The sequence below is a fragment of the Anas platyrhynchos genome, chromosome 6 (genome assembly GCF_047663525.1).
Source record: "Anas platyrhynchos isolate ZD024472 breed Pekin duck chromosome 6, IASCAAS_PekinDuck_T2T, whole genome shotgun sequence".
Lineage (NCBI taxonomy): Eukaryota > Metazoa > Chordata > Aves > Anseriformes > Anatidae > Anas > Anas platyrhynchos.
The window spans coordinates 9,735,031-9,755,169 of NC_092592.1; the positions used below are offsets into that span (position 1 = coordinate 9,735,031).

The following is a 20,139-nucleotide window of genomic DNA, read 5'->3' on the forward strand; positions in this document are numbered from 1 at the left end:
TGTATTTTTATAAAGTAAAATGACACAGTAACTGAGAAATATATCTTTATTATTAGAATGTTTATATTCTAAAAACTTTTATCCGGGGTTACAATCCGATCCAATTTCTCTCTGATTAACTAACCCAGCATTTGTTCAGCAAGTAACTTAAATTGAAAAGTTTAAGAACATGCAGCATCTTTCACTCTCTTTTTTTCTCTTCCTCCCCCACTTACAGTCAAGATTTTGGTGCAATAAATAATAAAATAAACATCTCATCTGTGAACTAGTAGTTGCACTTAACTTTGGTGACTAATAGAGTAGATAGGCATTTAAAAATAAAAATATTCTTTCAGTGTCAAGTGGATAAAGGAACATATTAATGTATTTACTTCCCTTCTAAAGATCACCTTCATTATCATTTCTTCATGTTAGTAGGATGTGGGAAATGGAAAAAACCTAAAGGTTGTTTCTATGATATGGTTTTCCTGGGCAAGTTCTTGTAACACATGATCCAACCAAAACCCATGCAACACAATTGACAAATCCTCTTCACCACACAATGGCAAGTGGAAGGCCAAGTATGGCCTTGTGACAGAGGTAAACAAATACTAAAATGTCAGTACAACCTAAATACCCGAACTGACTTTACATTGTGACTTCCTATCGAAACAGTGCTGAGAAACTTTGAACATATATCTGATAGTTCCACATCCACTAGTTAAAATAAAAGTGAGGAATAATATTCTTTCTTTGCTCCGCTACTTTCGGGGACTCTGTGCACCGGCAGATGTATGACACCTGTCGTTACCTGATCTGACTGACTGGTCCTCTTCTGCTTTAAAAATATTGCAACTCGGGTGCTTATTGCAGCAGTAATCATAGTGATACACTGCCTTTTAATACTCGGTTCTGCTTACAGTCATAGTTATAAAAATGAAAAACATTTTTCACAAATCTTTATACACATACTGTAAAAATCACCTTCCACAAAAACAATTTACATCTGTTATGAGCATTTAAAAATAATTTACGCAGACGTGTCTCATCTATTCTTTCTGTTGCTTGAGAAAACAAATCTCTTCAGTAACATCAACAAGATGTTCGTATTTGTAAACATGGCATGAGGATTCAGGTTACCAAAAATCTGTACACAAGGAAAAATCATCTTAATAAATACTCTGATGAATTAAGGATCCTTTTAATTGGCACAAACCACTGTAAACACCCGTACTTCCATCCTGTGGTCATCTGTCTTCATTACTCTTGGGCTTTTAGTTGAAATTTGAGGAGCCATCTCCCCTGAAAGGACTTTTCACGGAGATGAAGATTTGAAGGGGTTGGGTTATGATCACAGCCCTTTTAGGCCTTTCCCGACCAACCCAAGGGCAGGCACTGCTCAGGGCGCCACGCGCTGCGGCGTGCTGCTCCCCGCGGCTGGCTGCCTGCTGCTGCTCGCTGCTGAGCTGCCTCCTGGGGCCCAGCGTGCTCTGCCCTCACTGCCAAGTGATACCAGAGGCCAGTGCCCATTGAGAAAGCTGCTGGGGTGTGCAAGCTGTGCTTGAGACACTGCAGCAACCCAAACTTGCACCAGCAGGGACCGTGGCTGCTGGCAGGACTGGGCCACTTAATGGAGGTAATGAAATGTGGAGATGTGCCCAAGTGGGCTTCCTGATGAAAATCCAGGGTAGCAATCTGCTGCTATAGCAGCCTTCAAGCAGCTCGAGTAGGCTTTTTGCATCCAAGTATGCTTGCGCAGGTAACAGTCAATCATTCATCTTACACCTACCTAAGCTGGAAGAGTGACTGTTTGGGTGCCGATTAAATGGATTCTTCTTAACTTCAGCAACAGCATAGATGGAAAATAAATTACCAAGCTACATGCTGCCACTAAAATAATTAAACGTACAGCCACAGTACTGCCCAGCAAGATAACTGCAGTTGTTTAAAATAAGCTCTATAAATAAATAAATAGATAGAAAACCCTCCGTGTAAACTTAATAAAGTGTCATTTCTCTAATAGCGCCCAAAGAGGGAATGGCGTTGCTAAATAATATAAATATTCCATATTGTATACATTTCTATATATTAGATTTGTTATGTTTTGGCATGGCCAGATGGATAGGAAAAAGTGGGATGATTAACTTCTTTCAGTATTTGTTCTGTTGAAGCCAAGCTCCTGTGTTACTTTTTATATTGTTAGCCGTTCCTATAGCTGTTTGCTCTTTTTACCCATCTTGGATTTTGCGCTCGCTTTCCTGGCAGAGCAGACTGGGTCACCTTTCTTTTGGGCTCTCCATATTTCTCGTGGGCAATCAATAGGTTCGTAAAAGCATCTGACCGGCGGCAAACTGTTCTTTTCTTCCTTTGCTTTTTTCAGCAAGACTCTTCCTTTCTGAAAGGAATGAGGCTTTGTGTCGGGGATGTTGTATGAGGCATGTTGACTTCCTCGGCTCCTGAAATTAATAATAGTGATTATTAATAATTATTATTCAGTCTTGCAAAGTGAAAGCTGCCCCCAAATGTCCCAAACCCATATATTTTTGCAGGCAGAATAGCCTTGCTTTACAGGACCAGGTTGAAAGTTAAGAACAGTTGCAATATAAATTACATTTCTCCATAACCAAAATCATCCCTTGCTACAGGAACTACACGTTACTGATGGACTCTTCATGCACATTCATCTACATTTTAAATGAGGATATGATTCTGCTGATTTTAGAGCACTGTCACCTTGCTCGGGTCTATATCCTTGTTAACTTATTAATCTAAAGAGATTTTAAAGATACACATATTCACAGCAACCTTCTGCAGTGAACAATTGTCCCTGTGTCTTTGGAAGACCACATGGTCCCAATGACAGCAGAAAGTGGGTGCAGGAACTGTGGGGGCTTCTGGTTTTCTGAGCACTGCCTGGGACTCTGCCAAGTGCTAGGGGACCGCAGCTGCCAGTGGCCAGTAGCTCAGGAAACTTGGTTCTGTCTCTGTGCTGGCCACCCGAGATGCTTTGGCTTCACTTTAGGCTGCAATTTGGAAAGGGAGAAGAGGAAAGGGGAATAGAGAAATTGGCATGAAGAAGGGAGCAAAATCTTAAAGGGCAAAGTGAGCTGAATTTGTTGTTCTCTGTGTGATGGTTCAGGCCTGGCAGGATTTGATGAAATCGGTGAGCTCAGGAGGAGTTACGGCATGGTGCTGTGCAGGCTGAGCCATGCCCTCTGCTCCAAGATTTTTATTTTGAAACAGCAGTTCCACAGTTTAGCTAAGTCGGATACCTTTTAACATCATCTCAGAATGTTTTACGGCAGATACATGTAGTAACAGCAGCATAACGCATGTCAGGCACCAGCTCGTGTCTGCCCAGATGCTGTGACTGAAGTGAGGAACAGATGTGTGTACTTGTGCGTCAGTCTCTTAAGGGCTCCCACAGGGCTATTTTCCAGAGCTCGTCGTTTCTGAAAACCTATCCGTGCTCTTGTCCTGGGCGTTGGACAGTACTGTGCATTGATAAGGCCAGTTTTGGAAAAAGCTGCAGCTGTGCAAGTGCCACAGCACGAGTCCTCTCCCATCAGCCTCACTGTTCTCCCTGTGCCACCCTCCGGGCTGGTCCTGGTTCACAGCAACAGCCATCAATGCTGCACTGTTTTAAAGCTACCTGATACTCCCCTGGTTGTGCGTTCCCCTCCTCCTCACAGACTTGCAGAGACCTTCCATTTGACTCACATGGGGTACCAGCGAAATGTGTTCCTCTTCGCATGTCTCCCTCCAAATCTGCCCTTGTTTGAAGCCTGCTCTTTGAAAGACCTGCAGGGTGTCATGAAAGCCTCTGCATTTGTTGGTATGAGGCAGTGAAAGCCAACTGACTGCACAGGACCTGAGCCTTACTTACAGAATGGCTTTACCCGGTGGCAGCTTTGTTAAAACCAGCTCAGGTCATGGTTAAGATGACAGGAGGGGATTGCCCAAAAGAGCTGAACTGTATTTAAATTAAACCAGTTTGTGGCAGAGGAGATGGAGGAGATTCTGCCCCTAATTAGTAGTCAGGGTGAAGAAGGTCTTTAAGGTGGCTGAAGACGCAGCCCATCACCCGCTGAAATGCAGTGCTGCCGGCTCTAGGTGTGGGCAGTGCTGCTCCATGGGGAGTGGCAGCTCCTCAATACAGGTGACTCTGAGGTGCTGGACTTTGAATCACGGGGTCGTGTGGGTTGGCAGGGACTTAAAGCCCATCCATGGGCAGAGACACCTCCCCCTGCATCAGGCTGAGATTTGCCTTCATCCCCAGAGCAGGCAGAGCAAAATAAACCCTCCCTACCCCGCTGAGCATCTCCTCTACCCTCTCTGCTTGGTAGCACAAGTTGGGCTATTTTTAGTCTGATAATTCCAAATAAAGGCTACCACTGAATGCTAGTTTTGCCATTGCCTTTTAAAGGAGAACTGTATCAATAGGTAAACAGAAACCTCTAAACAATTTTACATATGTCTTTGAACTCCCACTGTTTGTCAGCAACTAATGGATTTTACCAAACTGTGTTATACTCAGGCCAAAGACTTTACTTTGACAGAACAGCCCATGTTGGTTCTACTCCCAGAACAGCTGCCTGAGTAAAAAGAGATGTTGCTAGCAGCCGTACTTTCTCAAGACACTTGTTTGCTTACATGTGATTTTTAAGTTGACAGCGTTAGTGTCAGTTAGGAAATGACAGCTGTCTCTCTCCTCCCTACAGAATGCTGAAGATATTTTCAGCTGAAGCTTGACCTGCATTTACCAAAGACATTCAACAACTGTAGCGCTGCGATAGGGTATTAAAGTCAATCAGAAAGGAATCATTTAGTTTACATACAATTATTCTCTGTTTTCCTTTAAAGAATATTTCATTTTATTTCTGATTTAGCAGAAATCTTTTGATGGAGCAGAAATCTCGATTTAGCAGAAATCTGTTTTTCTTCTATTACATCCCATAAATACAGACCCCACCAAGGTACGGAACTTGATCCAAACCCGACTTTTTGGTCAGGCTTTTGGATCAATTTGAAATGCAAAAGCAGCAATTTAAGCATGTCAAGTTACATCTTTAAGTAAGAGAAAAATAAAAAGACATACATACAGGCATCTGGGTTTCTTATTTAATGAAATGTCTGTAAACTGCAAAGAAAAAAAAAGAAACAGGTGGTAAATATTAGTATTAAATTGCCAAGCAATTAAAGTATGGAGATGAAATATACGCAGTCTTCAAAATCACATTTCCATTCTCACCTGCTGTTAATACAAGAAAAATGTTCATGAAAAAAAAATAAGGAAAAAAAACGTTTTCAGATTGTTATTCCTCTAACTTATTTTTTTTTTAATTTGTTGTTAGTTGTTGGACTTTTCCCCGTTATTTTTGTCATAATTATAATCACAGTAAATTGCTAAAGAAGTGTGGGTTGAACAGAGATGCTTCACTTTAGATTAAACAATATGGTACAATGAGAAGTAATTATTGTGTTCAAGATAATTAATAAGGGACAGTGCCTGAACAAGCTATATTAAATTAGTTTTCTCTCAGAGCCTTTAATTTTGCAGTGATGTGTTTCCTTTACACGAGCAGCTAGAAAACCTCCACTACCAGCTCGTGTCTCTGCCTCCAGCAGCACTCAAGGCTGGAGGGCAGGAACACCAGTGTTCTCCCTCCCCACCCAAAATCTCAAGACTAGCTAGGAATAACGTAGCCTTGGTGCCAGCAGCGTGAACTTTGTACAACTTCATTTATTATGACCACCTGATTGACAGCTTGGAATCACTTTGTCTCATCCCTCTTGTAGTGGAGGTCAGGAAAGGAGGCATTTGATGCCAGCTCAGCCTAAATCGGTCTGGGTACCTACAGGCTTCTTTGTGTTGATCTCCCACCGGTGTCACTAGAACCGAGCCTTTGAATATCGTTTAATGAAGTCACTGAGCCAAGCCAGTGTTCCCTCTGTCCCTGGTATTGTCCGTGCTTTGCAGATGGATTTTTGCCCAGCCTGACTTTGCTCATTATATGTCTTGGATGGGAGTCTGAGCCATCCCGTGCTCTTCTGTAATTACCCCCCGAAGGTCAGGCTGGTCAGTATTTGGATGGGTGACCTTAGAGCAATGCTGAAGTCACTCAGAAAGCAGGGCAGCTGCCTCAAAAACTGCTGCCTGCCCCAGGGGACAGTGCTGAGCCAGGGACCCTGGAAAACACATCGAGAGCATGGGAGATTTAATACTGAGACCCATCTTTACACCCCCCTCGGCATTCTCACAGACACTGTTGGAGGTGTCCTACGCTACATGTCAGCGCGTCCACATTGATTTGGTTCTTGCCTATAGGTCTTTGTCTTCCACGTGGCTACGGAAACCTTTGCTTTCTACCACTACAGACCTCCTTAGTGCTGTGCATGATCAAATGCCTCTCATCTCACCTCCACGAGGATGAGCAATTAGCATAGGCAGTATGGGGTATTCACTGAAACTGACATGTTCTGGAGAAGTCATGGATAAAACTTGCCGTATAAGTGTAACGCTTTGTAGAGAGTTTAAGTAGTAATAATGAGGGCTTTTAAAGAAATAGTTATTTTTAAAAGCATTCTTCAGACAGCAGTGGTTTCTAGTCTGTGGAGTCTAGTCTGACAGGCCTGTGGGAATCCGTTCACTCTTCCTACACGTCTGCTGATAGGGAACTACAGAAAGCAAGCTGAAACCTGCCAGCAGGTTTCTGTGTCCATTACAGGGATTCACATCCTTTCTGAAAGTCTTCAGGGATCTCCAGAAAACTGCCAAGTCAGTAAATGACAAAAGGGAAACTGTTTCCAGCAAAGGTAACACCAGCAATAGCCAAAGCTGGAAAAAAAAATCTGGGAAATATTTCATTATTTTCTGCTCTCCTTTTCCCACCTTTGATTACTGCTCTCATCCTTTCTGCTTCTTTGTTCAAAAGGAAATAAAGCCTGGCTCAAATGGAGTCCAGATGGGATAAACTGAGCTTCTACATGTTGCTCCTACACCCTTTCCCATGCTGCTGCAGACCTGAGAGGTGCCCAGAAAGTGTTCTCTGGGTAGTATGGCTACCCATTTGGACATCCCAAATCAGTGCAAGACCTACCCCGCTCTTCATTGCCAGTTTATCACTTCCAGTCTGACCCTGTTAGTCAAAGTCCCACTGCTGGCTCTGCAGGAAGCCGTGACAAGCGCAAGGAATGGGTATGTCTGGTTACCACAAGGCACAGTGCCTTGGCTCTGCTTTTACCTTCCCCTCCTTTGCCAGGTTAGCTGTCCTGCCATGGTCATTTTTTCTGCTGTACAGTCACCAGGACCCATGAACAGCCAGAGGCAGCATCCTCACAAAGGAGGAAGGAAGCACCAGCTTTGTTTTGTGTGGCTTCAGGTACCAGCAACATTTACAGCCATCACTGCTCTTCCCATCCCCAAGGTAGTGGCACCTGACCGCAGCTCTAAGGGCACAAAGCTGGAATCCTCATCTCCCTGCTGCCTTTGTTCCTTACCCTATGATTTGGTTACAACTGCAGGTTGTTTTCCACACCACCCTTTACAGTGATGATCAAGAGCTCTAAGCTCAAAATTTATGTGAGTGAGACCCAGAACTTTTCAGGTTTCTGTAATGAGACTCAAAATTGTTTGAAACTCACCTTTTACTACTTAACACACACTCTGTGTGAGGCATGACAAATATGAGAAGTAGTGGTTTAAAACATAAATAAAACAGAAGTCTACAGAAGCATTTATAAAGCCAGGTCTGTCTGGAGTAGCAATTAGCCCGTCCCCCTGAGCCTACTCACACTGAAAGTCAAGCACTTTCCCTCTGGTGGTGGGTGAGAATTAACGAAAGGACTTTACTGGCTTACCATGTGGTCGCTGACATCCATGTGGCTGCAGGCAATCTGCTGGTTTTGGTAATACTCTAGCTGCCTCTCCGCCAGGTCCACGCGCTGCAGCAGGTTCTCAATGAAGTGCTGGAGCCTGGCTTTTCCCCGCAATTCTTTTTCTGCCGCTTCTTCGAGGAAGTGGTTGAAAGTAACAACTTCTCTGTAAGACAAAAATATCACAGAGAGGAAACATGTAAATAATGGGGAGAGCCCTGGTCTCACTGCTGTCAGAAAAATACTGATGCTTCTTCTCTTCTTTATGGTGCTATCCCATGTAGCTAATTACTGTCCTTCCCCTCCATTAAGGGATTTCAATCTTTTTATGGACACTCACTAAAGATCTAGAGCCCTGAATGCTGAATTTAAATTTATGGTCAGTGGGTTTTTTTTGTTTTTTTTTATTTTTTTTTATTTTTTTGTCACACTCAGAGCTCTTGGAAATAGTCCCTTGATCCTGTTGGTCCACAGACTCCAGGGCAGAAACGTTGTTAACATTAAGCAAAACCATTCGCTACTCGAGGTACCTGGGCACAGCCATAGCTACTTAGCCAAAAACAGATCCACCTTCTCTTTTCCTATTTATAAATGTGCCTATCAGTCCTGAAACATGAAGAGGAGTGGATGAAACCCCCAAATCATCTTCCTGGTTCATCATAATCTTGCAGTGGTAGTTTAAAACAGCTGCTGTGCTAGTTCCTAACTTAAGAGAGCTACTGTGGCCATTAAGCTCCGTTTTGGCTGCAATCCTGCAAGTACTTCAAAGTGCAGCGCTATGAGCTGGAGCTAGTGGGAGCGCAGGAGATTAAGGGAGAATTTAGAGATCTTTGAGCATGGAGTAAGTGCGTGGGAAGACCAAGTTTTAGGTCAGGAGTTTAGCAGTGCCTCTTGTCTGGTAGCACAATTGGAAGCAACAAATGGTGCTGCTGACTGTGAAAGGTCCCAGCTATGTATGGAGACGGAGCTCATTCTGAAGGGCTCTGCATACTCAGGGTGGTAAGTGAGCCACTATTTGGGCCTAATTTCAGGAGTTCTGGGTGGGAAACGTTTGGATACAGCCAGCTATGTATTACAGAAAATGGCAAATCTGAGCATGCAGGATTTCCCCAGTTATTAAATGCCTGGAAAAACAGTTCCTGCTCTGCCAGTTAATTTTTGCTCTGTACAAAACTCAGGGTGTGGGAGTTGGAGGAACCAACGCTTGCCAAATGAAACAGGGCATGATTGTTCGGTGGAAACACAGCGCCTGAGAAAAAAGCGTTTTAAGCTGAAATTAGGAAACATTTTGTAGCAGTAATGGCCTTTCAAAACTTTGCTTGTTTATAACAAATCCAAATGTCATCTGCGTTTCATCAAAGATTGTTTTAACTCAGCATAGCTGTAGATAATTATTTTAAGTGAGCTGGGTTTGTCTTACGAAGTTAGACATAAGTGGCCAGCTATGGAAATCTGCCATTTGAACTTCAAGCTGCATTTGCCTGCTCTAAGCCATAGCAGAGTGCATCAGTAGGCTGCTTACATGGCTGATCCTAGTGGCAGGAATGAGCTAAAAACCAGCACGTACTGCTTGGATGAGCACACCCATGAAGGTTAGTTTATATGAACTTACCCACAAAGTCTGGCTGAAGAAACGGAGAGGAACCTTATTCGTTAAACCCCTGTTGCAAGGCTTTGTAGTTTCTGTGACTGCTCAGAGTGACTTGGTAATAAAAAGCCACTGAAGGATGCCAAGGAGGAAGCAAATCTAAACTCAGTAAGGTCACTAAAAACCCACATTGAGGGCTTTGTTCTCACATCACTTACACTAACTCCTTTAACCTGGTGAAGCTACTCTGGATTTACAAAGCCCATGGCACTGCCGCAGCTTACTCTTTTGCAGTGGACAGGAAGCTCAAAGGACAGAAACCTACCACGTTGGCTTTAAATCCCTCCTTTGGGGAAGGAAGGTGAGCTGCACGCAGCCTTCTGGCAGAAGTGCTGGGGCAGAGCAGGGACTGGCCAGCCTGGGACACCACCAGCACGTCCTTGCCATGGCCACGCAGCCAGGTTGTGTACTCTGCTGTAGCTGGAGGCTACAAGCATCACATCAAGGACCTGGCATTTGTTTTTAGAAGGCTGATAGTTTCATGAATGCTAATATTTGTAATGGTGCCAGTAAAGGTAATTAAAAAGCATTCATTAATCTTCTACTTCATGGCATGAATATATCACCCATAAATTTTCCTTTCCTACAAACACACAGTTAGTGAGCTGCACATAGGGAGATGGGGGAAAACAGGATTTTTTTCTGGAAGGCTTGGATCACTCTCAGGAGAACAGGCACATAGACGCAATAAATTCCCTAGTATTCTTCTTGCTTTCTAGACTACCTAAGGTAACTTGGCATCCTACAAGCCCGTTTGTAGGAACTGTTACTAGCAGCAGTAGTACCATTTTGTTATCTGTAGGATAGCAAGAAAAAAAAAAAGGAAGAAATGTATCCATCGTTCTCTGTTTGTTCAGATGCCTCGATACAATCTAGGAATTTGCCTTTAATAACTTTTAGATAAAACTTTTCCTTTGTGCTGATACTGTACAACCACTCCATAAATTCCTTCTATGAAGACAGGAGCCAGAATATAGACACCCACTAGGGTTCAGTTTCATGCCTTGTCCTGGTAAGCAGCACTTTTGTTAGTTCAGGTACTTTACTTGTTTCTACTTTATTCAAATCTCTCCAAACACCACCAAGCTCCGAGGAGCAATTGCCAATAAGCCTACTTGCTCCACAACCTCTTCCTCAGAGAGCTCGCTCTGCACCGCTGCTGTGCCTTGGTTACCTGAAGGAAGCTCCCAGAAGAATTTTTACCCTCTTCCCCCCCCAAAGAACAACAGGGAAATGGCTCAAAGAACTTGTGCAGCTTCTCTGCAGCCACTGCTTACCCATTTAATTGCCTTTATTGTCTTGTAGTGTGCACAGACGTTTTCTACCTACAGTGATAACCCTCTCTCCAGTCCTATTTCTAGTATCTATTTTTAATAGATGTGATGATTTTGTGCTTATCTTACTTACTTGCAATTTATTTCTCCAGGCGTCTGCGAAATTTTGGGTGAATGTTATGCGATGATTTCCATCTTTTACTTTGTGCTCTGACACTGCGGAAGATGGATGTTTCCAGCAGGTCAGCTAATGACTCCTAATGAAGTCGAGGGAAGGTGGGCGTGCGAGTATTACAGGGCCCTCTTGGTGGAGGTGTATAACAGAGAGCACAGCAGCACAGGCCTGCTGGGCTCGGTATCTTTACAGAACAGCACTCACCTGAAAGAGGACTCATTTATTAAAGCCTGGCTCAGACTGGAAGCACTGCCCTTTCTGTTTGGAGGTCTCTGCTACCCTATGCTGATCATTCTACATCTGGAGCACTGCTGCTATATTAAGGAAAGGTTATGCAGAGCTTTTAGCTCCCCTGGAGCCCCTCTGCTCTCAGAAGGGCTTCTTTCCCACTCTTCTCTGCTCCATCAGCCTGCAGCCTCCTGCCTCTTCTCGTTCAGCACCACCCTGGCCCTCGCTGTAGCACCATCAGCACTAGGTCCTGCCACTGCGTCCTCTGCGTGAACTAGATGACGCTCAGTGCAGCTCGGGTGTCTGTACATTTCTGTAATGGGCAGCAGAGTGACTTATCCTGTTTGCTTACTGTAGGCAATACTAATATTAACAAACGTTGTATAGCATAATGGTTTGTTGAAGGGCTATGACTGGGCAGCGGGGAGAAGGGGCAGCTCTGTCTTGGGTGCTGCAACCTGCATCAGACAGAAGCTTTTAGAAGAAGGGATGACTGCTCCTTCCCAGAGAGCAGAGTGCACATTTAACTGGCAGCAGTTTGTGGCATCGGGGGGGAAAAAAATAGAGAGAAAGACAAACAGACAAGGGAGGTGTCTGAGAGGAGCAGGAGGTGCCCATGCTGCCAGACTGACAGAGAAGAGCTCTTCCCAAACGCAGTGTCAGATGTGGTAAATAAAGTCGTAAATCAGAGCAGCCTAGGTGAAATTTATTCTTTTGCCTTCACCACTAGATCACAGGGTGGTCGCTGCAGAACTAGTGAGCTGCAGTTCTTGTTTACCAGGCAGTTGCTGGCATGTGGGTCCTGCGGATGCCCTTTGTGTTCGCTGGGTTTCAGCAGATAAACACGTGATACGCGGAGTAGATGCAGAGGTTGGGACAGCTCCAGCTCCTTAACAACTGACAAGAAGGGATAATGGTTTCACACATTGCAACCAAGCCCTCCTACAGATACATATCGCTGGTCCCAGGACTATTTACAGCAGTTTTGACACCTGCAACTGCTCCGTAGGCGGAGACAGGCATGAGGCTCTGGGCAGACTCTGCACCCAAGCATCAAATCCCTTTACAGAATTGCACTTTGCCTAAAATGGATAGAGAAACAAATTATTTTGTTATTTTACCTAATGATGGGGAAGTTCCTACAAAAGCAAGTTTCTATTTACTTAAGAAACTATTTAAAATACGAACATTCATTAAGTATTAAGGCTGCTGACCCGATCCATCATCCCTTTGCCTTCTGTGCCTGAAATCTGGTATCTGTTGCTCATTAGGCTGCGGTTTCACATTCCTACACTGCTATCAGCACATTTGATTTAAGAGGTTCACACCTCCTCCTCTCAGAAAGTTACTGTCCTATCAGCTGCACCCATTTGCTGGGTTGTGGTCTAGATCTGAGCCCTGAGCTTACTGGGGTGACACTGTGAGGATTAAAATGCTTCATTTCCCAGCCCCATTTTGTGGGCTAGTCCTGCTACACTTGAACCAGTGCAGCTGAGGGGGGAGCAATGGCTTGAGTGGGAAGATGAAAGGACATGGGGAAGAGGGAGCAGGACCCCCTGAAACCAAGGGTGGAAAACCAACATCTAGTTGTGGTCATCAAAAGCAAAACTGGTTTGTTGTACAAGTGATTCTCATATTTAAAGGCAAGCTGTTGTTTTAAAGAAGCACAAATTGCAGCAATCTTTAAAAGCCAGCTCTTAATCCCATTGTCAAGCTGTTATTTGAACAAATAGTTCCAATAATTGCAAATTTCAGGTGAAGCCAGTGGCAAAAATAACCACTCACCACAATAGCTATTCTGAAATAGCCCTTTTATTGCAGGCTATGCCAGAGCAGAGGCATGACCAGATAGTCTTAAAACAAATGTAATAGATTGGTTAAAGAAATTGCTGTCAGAGATATGACAACGTACTACATGTATGCTCTTGCCCTATAATTAGGAGACAAAGTGAAATTAAGTCACTATTGAAGACTGTAACTTCAAATACCTTGTTTAGACCTACTGAAGAAAAAAAAAATAAAAAAAAATCAAACTCTGCCATTTCATTGTTTTTACATGACTTCCAGAAACAAGCCTCTAGGTGTCCTCTAGAAAGAGTTCATAGCTGGTTTTATTTTCATTGTTTTTCTTGCTATCTTATTCAACACAGTCTTATTCCCTTTGGGAAGGCTCCTGCGTTAGCTTTAGCATCACAGTGCTCACACTGAGTTGTATTCTCCTTCATCAGACATTGAATAATCCCTTTCAGGGCACATTTTCTAATTATATCATTTGTTTGCTCAGCAGCTCTGCTGAAGGCTTGACACTGTGGCCATCATTCACCAAAACTGTTCAGGGTCCAACTAAGGCAGATTGGTAAACTGGGACCTGTCTTTAGTAGCTGTGCTTGCTTCTCTAGAACATCCAGATAATAATAATAATTAAAAAAAAAAAAAAAGAAAAAGCATTGGCTGTTCAACTCTCTAAGTTTGATGAGACTCAGTGACACAACAGCACCTACTCTACGACTTCTCTGTGCAGAGTATTACTGCTTTAATTATGCACTACTATAGTTAGTGTGGTGCCTCCACCTGTCCTACCCTTCACAACTCAACTCCATATCAGTTGCTAACTTTTTCTCTAGAAGAGCCTCTAAAGAATAGTTTTTGTGACCTTATCTAAGAGTTGGACTAGAATTTCTTTCCTCTTTGCAAGATTTCTTTTTTAAACCCACAGACTGATCTCGAGTAGCCCTGTTTCGGTCTCTGAGATCCGTAAGTGCATATTGGTAATAACTCTTTTCTGGTTTTCACATGCACCCTATTTCTGATGTCTGGTAGTAGGGACAACCATTCAGAACCCAAAGACAGACTGCTTTCCTTTACTTCCTTTGAAAAAGGGTGACAAAGATGTTTTTGGGAGGAAGGTGTTTTCTTTTTCCTCTTTCAGAGAGGACAGAGGAACAAGTTTTCAGCTACAGTGGATCAATATCAATACTACTTATGGGAAAAAAGTTATCCATATTCACAAGGTTGCTCATAGGAAAAAAAAAATACAGTCCAAAGAAACTGATGAAAGCATTTGTTTCTGAAGGTCAGCAAGTATCAAAGCAGTCCCTAAGGGCTGCCTTTGACTTTTCACAATCTGCAGTGAGAACTCCTGCTTCTGCAATTTCCATTAAGCAGTCTTGTTTGGCTTTCTAATCATCTGGACTTCTTCCAGAAATCAAAGCCAAAGCTGAGATCCTCCTTTTTGAAGGAGAAAGTCATTTCAGCACACCAAGTAAGTGAGTTTCTGAACACACAGAGGGATGAATATATAGACAGGTCTCAAAATTTACCAGTGTTCTAAGAGAAAACCAAACAAGTGACACTGTCATTACCAGAGCCATGAAGATCCTTTCTTTTCCCCCCCTCTACCGCTACATACCATGAAGAGCTTCCCTGCTATTGGCACAAAACTAAGCATCTGGACATTTTTAGAGACTCAGATTCAAAAAGCTGCCCATAGAGATATCAGTCGTGCTTTTATAAAGCATTATTTATATCTACCTTCCTTCTTAATTTCCTAATTATACAGTGATGCTTGAGTTAGGATGCCGTACTGTACAGTTTGTGGCTGTATCCCTTGCTATCCCCCAAGATGGGAAATACAGAAGCTGTCAGAAGAAGAAAAATCAGTATTTCTGTGAACTCTACCTGTTCACACACCCTGCCTGATCTCATAGCCTCTCAGAGTGCCTTGGCAGTGCTCTGTACCGAGGCAGCCACGCAAGGAGCCGAGAGGTCAGGGCACCCTCCCTTCTATCCCCCTGCCTCACCCTAGCTCCAGATGCAGGGCAGGGAGGGGGCGAATGAGCCCCAGCTGGCACTACAATGAGGTGCTGCTGGTGCTGCACGACTCCTCTCCCACACACATCTCAGAGATTTTGTGTGGGGCACAATTCGTGCCTCATTTTAGATATCCCAAGTTCAGCATCTTGCCTACAACGTCTTACCTGAGGTCTCTCTTTAGGCTGCAGAGGGAAGAAGGACCTCCACAGAGCAATTCCTCCCACGCCCAGATACTCTTCTAGAAGAAGTAGGCTGAATCACGCTGTGACAGAGCCCATAGGGGGAGTTTGGCTAGATGGGAATATCAAAACTACTTCAAACTGTGCGTTACATGTCTTCACAGCCTCCTTCCAGCATGCTTTCAAATCTCTCTCTCAGTTCCACTATTACCTTTAGCTTCATCTTGAGTCCTTGAATCTTCTTGTCCATGAAGCTGCCCTAATATTTCAGAAATCAGAAGTGCTGAATATCTGCCCCCTCTCCTGGGGATCAATTGCACTGTCTCACTGTAGATGACTCCTACTGATGGAGGAGCCATCAGCATCTTTTCTTTTTAGTCCTTAGACTGCGGGAAGGAACGATGAAAGCCCTCCAAACTTCCTACACTGAACTCCTACACCACCTTCCTTATTTCTTCTAAGATCAGCGTCATGGCAACTAGCATCTCCCTTTGTAAGCTTGTGAATTGGTTTGGAGGCACTCCATTACCAAGACTTTTCATTTGCATTCCTCTAAAATAAGTTGTGCTGCTCCAAAAAGCCTGAAAGGTTTCAGCAAGTGCTGAATAAACTAAGTAGTTCATGTATAAATAATATATCAGCTATCACTACATTTTTAATGGATGCATCATGAGCGTATTTTTAGATGGGCTGGGTTAGTCAGAATGACCCTGGCGACTGGTTCCCATTGCCCCTCAGAGACCCCAGGTTCGTAGTGCTGTGTCCGCCCTAAGCACCTCCTTGGGGTGGCCTTTTAGCACCGTGTCCAGCGGGGCTTTGCTGCAGCACAGGAGGAGGCCATCGCCCTGCACAGGCTCCCCCACATGCAGCAGGGTGATTTCGGGGAAGAGGCACCGCTCAGTTTTGGTACATATTTTCCCCAGCACTTATCCAGCCTCCTTTAAAAGCTAAGGGATTAGAGATGTCAGCGTAAATCAGATTACTTGCTGATGATAGCTTACACTTGCCTCTACCCCATGGAAGCAGGGGTGCAGTGCAGGCATAAGAAAATGTAAAAGTGAGCAGAGAGCTGCTGCTCCCCAAAGGCACTGCTCAGAGGAGCTGTGCCCTACCTGCTGGGGCTACGGAGCAGGTAGAGGCTAGAGGCTACTAGAGGCTAGAGATGGAGTCACCACCCAGGGGTGGACTCCAGGCCCTTTTACAGCCAGCAAGTGACTGCACCGTCCCGTCTCTTCTCCCCCAGAGGCTCTCGCTGCCCCAGGAGCGCGGCAGGCCCGTGCCAAGCCAGCAGCCCTCGCTGTCCACTTACTCCTCTTTCCTGTGCAGCTCCTCCTCGGACTCGCTGAGGCGCTGCTTCAAGGCCGCGATCATCTCCACCGCCACGTCCACCTGCCTGCTGAGCGCCCGCTCCCGCCGCTGCACCTCCTGCTTCTTCTGCGAGAGCTGCACGAAGGCCGCCCGCACCTCCAGCAGCTCCGCCGTCTTCTGGGCCAGCTCCCCGGTCAGCCTGTCCAGCCGCTTCTCCATCGTCTTGTCCACGGCCTCCACCATCCTGCTGAACTTCGCCCTGACGTGCGCCTCCAGCGAGGCTTTGGGGTCGGCGGCGGGCAGGTAACCGACGAGGCGGGGACCCAGCCCGGCCGCCTCCGGCTCCGGCTCCGGCCGCCCCTCTCCGGAGGCGTCGCAGAAGGCGGCGAGGGGCGCCCCGCGGCTGGGGGGGCTGCCCCGGCCGCAGGGCTCCGGCGGCGAGCCCGGCGCCGCGTCCCGCAGCGGGAGGAGCGGGCGGCCCCCGGCCGGCGCCCGCCGCTCGCCGTGGCCGTGCTGCAGGTGCGCCCGCAGGGCCGCCAGGCTGCCGAACCGGCCCCGCTCCCCGCAGCGCGGGCAGCGGAACGGCAGCGCCGGGCCGGCCACGGGCAGCGGCTCCGGCCACGGGAAGCCGCCCTGCTCCGCGCCGTCCTGCTGCATCCTCCGCCTCGGCGGGGCGGGGCGAGCTTGGGAAACTTCGGGCACCGGGACCGGCCCGGCCGAGAGGTGGCCGCCCGCGGCCGCGCTGCCCCGGCCGGTGCCGGCGCCGGAGCCGGGAGCGGAGCGGCTGCGGGAGGCGTTTGCAGCACAGCCGTAAATCAGGCCGAGCGGGGCGGGGAGGGGAGGGGCGGGGCGGCACGGGACCACCGACGGGCGGACGGACCGGCAGACAGACAGACGGACAGACCGCCGGGCAGCCCCTCGGAACCCAGGGACCCGCGCCCAGGAGCCGTCTCCCACCCGCTTTGTGCAGCCGGCGCTCTGAAGCCCAATTTAGCAGGCAGGCAGGCAGAGTTTCGCGTCTAACGCCGCCCCGGCGAGCTCTCCCGACTCAGGGCAGCGCCTTCCCGGCGGCTTTCCCGTGCCCGGAGCGAAGAGAAGAGCTGCCCTGGGAGGCAGCCCCAGCACGCTGCCCCGCCGCAGGGGGATGTGTGTGCTGCTCGGCTTACTTCTCTGTACCACCGGTGGGTGCCTCTTCTTAGGCATCTCCAAAAACGGGAGCAAGGCTGTGGAGTGGCTGCCTGTCTGAGGGAGTAGTGAAATACCACTTTGCTAAAATCTAGTGCTTCAGGCCATGGTGGTAATATGCTGCAGACTTTTTTTACACCACAGTAAAGTTTAATTCTGTGCTGATTTATCTGTTCCTTGAGTGCAGCGTGCAGGAGGAGTCCTAAACACCGAGAAAATCCACTGCATTGATAGATGCCTCTAATGTGATTAAGACGTTCCCAGTAAATGATTCACCAGATGGCACCTCAAAGGATGCTACTTGAAGTGCATTTCAGAGCTTCAGCTAATCTCTGAAGTGTGTGGGCTACCATCCAGGCTGCAACTTGTTGCACAAGTTATTTGTCCTGTACTAACCTTGTCTGACTGCAGCCATTTCCCCTTCTTTTCTCCTTGTGCCTTGTAGGGTGCTACCTGAGGCCCCATGCACATCCAGAAGAGCTGATTTTCCCCAACAGCTAATAATGTGAGCCCTCATAGAATCACAGAATGGTTTTGGTTGAAAGGGACCTTAAAAATTGTCCAGCTCCAACCTCTTGTCATGGCAGAGACCCCTCTCACCAGCCCAGGCTGCCCAAAGCCTCATCCAGCCTGGCCTTGAACACCTCCAGGGGCATCCACGGCTTCTCTGGGTAGCCTGTGCCAGTGCCTCACCATCCTTGAAGTGAAGAATTTTCTCCTAATATCTATTCTGAATCTCCCCTCTTTTAGGTTAAAATTGTTCCCCCTTGTCCTATCACTATATCATGGTCCTGGGGATAGAAAATGTTGATGGCTTCGAGGGAGCCAGGTGATGTTCCCGTCTGGATGTGTGGTGCAGTCATTTTCTGAGTACTCGATGAGGAACAATCTTGCTGTGATGCATCAGCAAGTGTGCATTTTGCACTGGGGGACGTGCATCAGCCATTACATATCTGAGCTTCCTTCCCTGTGATTTAAATGTGGAGTGGGTAGAACCCAGCGCTATCACTCACACAAGCCCAGATTTACACAGCCATAATGTATGAGTCATCTTGGAAACTTTGCCAAGTGCTGGGGGAGCCTTACCCAGTTTATTTGTATGCATCTCTTTCTTTCAACATCCCTTTAAGCACTTTTCAATAAGTCTTCCAGAGGGATAAAAGTTATTTAAATAAAGCTAGCACGTAACAACCTGCCCGGTGCTGCATGGAAGGTGGGAATATTGAGCATATACAGCTTTTTTAGGTAGTGATCTGTACTAGCCATGCCTGGTCCCACAGCTGCTGATTCTGGCTGGAAAATTATAAGTTGACCTCTTCCTATTTTGAGGGTGCTCACTAGGTTAAAAATCATATTTCAAAGTTGAAGTACATTTTGTTTGGCTGGTCATTCCCCTTTAGTGAAGGGGGCTGGAAAAAAAAACAGTTTGTTTTTCAAGAGTTACGCATTTTGTTTATCTTCCGATTTTTTCCCCATCCTAGACGAGGAGAATAGGTGAGTCAGTTCTGTTTTTATTTGCAGCCACTTTCCCCTTCAGGCTCACAATGCTGAAATGTTTGCGGGGGCTTTTTCTTGTGGCGTAGAGCTGGATTCACAACTATCAGTCTGGCTACATTCATCAGCCTCTGCTTTCCCTTGTTTGTTTACAGCTTTGCTTTGAAAGGGGTTGTCAGGAATTTTTGTCTCTCCCCGGCATGCCCACACTCCCCTCTCTGGTCTTTATGGCGTGATCCAGCCGGTTTGCAGGAGATGTGAATCTGTGCAGCGTTTCCTTGCGGATGTTTTATTGAGCTATACATAGGTATGCAAAGATGCACGCACACAAGCACACATCCGCTACCACTGCATGCAGATGGGATTTTGAGTTTGGCTCTGGCAAGTAACACTGTCCCCTTGTTCTGCTGTAAAAGCTGTGCTTGAAATAGGTATGCCTTCTCACTTCAGCTAATTTGTATGCTGGAAAGTACAGTGTTTTTCTTGGTGTTTGAGCATGAACTACAAATACATGTTACTTTGAGATGCCGAAACCTGTCTGCATTTAATATTTATCTCCTCTCTCTGTTTGTTGAAAGGAAGCAACAAGTTAGTCTAAGGGAAGACCTTCGATGCTTGTAGGAATTATTTTAGTGGCCTTTACCCTAGTGGTGCCTTGGACTGGGATTCATACTAGCTTTGTGTGCAGATGAATTCAGGATGTATCAAACATACAACAAGGTTTATGTTACTGCCACAGACACTCATACCACCTAGTAGGAAAAAGACTTTCTGCGGTGCATTTCTAGCATAAGAACTGGAGGGCACAGCCCTTGCAGCAAAAGGGAACCAAAAGGAAGAGAACGAGAGTGTACACGTGGTTTTGTGTGGCTGCTCAGTGCTGGCCAGCTCATTGCCTCAGTCTTGTTAGGGGAGTCTTAGATCTGACCATTGAAAGTCAGTTTACTTTCTTTTGATTTTTTTTTTTTAAGCAAAATCTGT

The 20,139-nt window shown here is 46.0% G+C and overlaps 2 protein-coding genes and 1 long non-coding RNA gene across 4 annotated transcripts in view; 1 reads left to right on the top strand and 2 right to left on the bottom strand.

Moving 5' to 3' along the window:
- The window catches only part of RTKN2 (rhotekin 2), a 128,351-nt gene that overhangs the window by 62,429 nt on the left and 45,783 nt on the right, over positions 1-20,139 (top strand). Inside the window, exon 1 of one of the 2 annotated variants that reach the window (XM_072040051.1) lies at positions 16,645-16,782. The exons of the other annotated variant lie outside the window; for it this stretch is intronic. The gene's annotated coding sequence lies outside the window, so the exon portion shown is untranslated. Of the gene's footprint in view, positions 1-16,644; positions 16,783-20,139 lie in introns of those variants that run through there. 2 annotated transcript variants of the gene reach the window in all.
- On the bottom strand, positions 33-17,317 carry ZNF365 (zinc finger protein 365). The gene is made up of 4 exons (XM_038181631.2): positions 16,481-17,317; positions 7,840-8,020; positions 5,082-5,119; positions 33-2,435 (listed from the first exon to the last, which is right to left on the bottom strand). Exons 1-4 carry the CDS (start codon positions 17,134-17,136, stop codon positions 2,189-2,191), a joined length of 1,122 nt encoding a protein of 373 aa, XP_038037559.2. The 5' UTR covers positions 17,137-17,317; the 3' UTR covers positions 33-2,188.
- Positions 11,753-16,474, bottom strand: LOC110351985 (uncharacterized). The gene is made up of 2 exons (XR_002400243.4): positions 15,157-16,474; positions 11,753-12,261 (listed from the first exon to the last, which is right to left on the bottom strand). It is a non-coding gene; the product is annotated as an uncharacterized lncRNA (long non-coding RNA).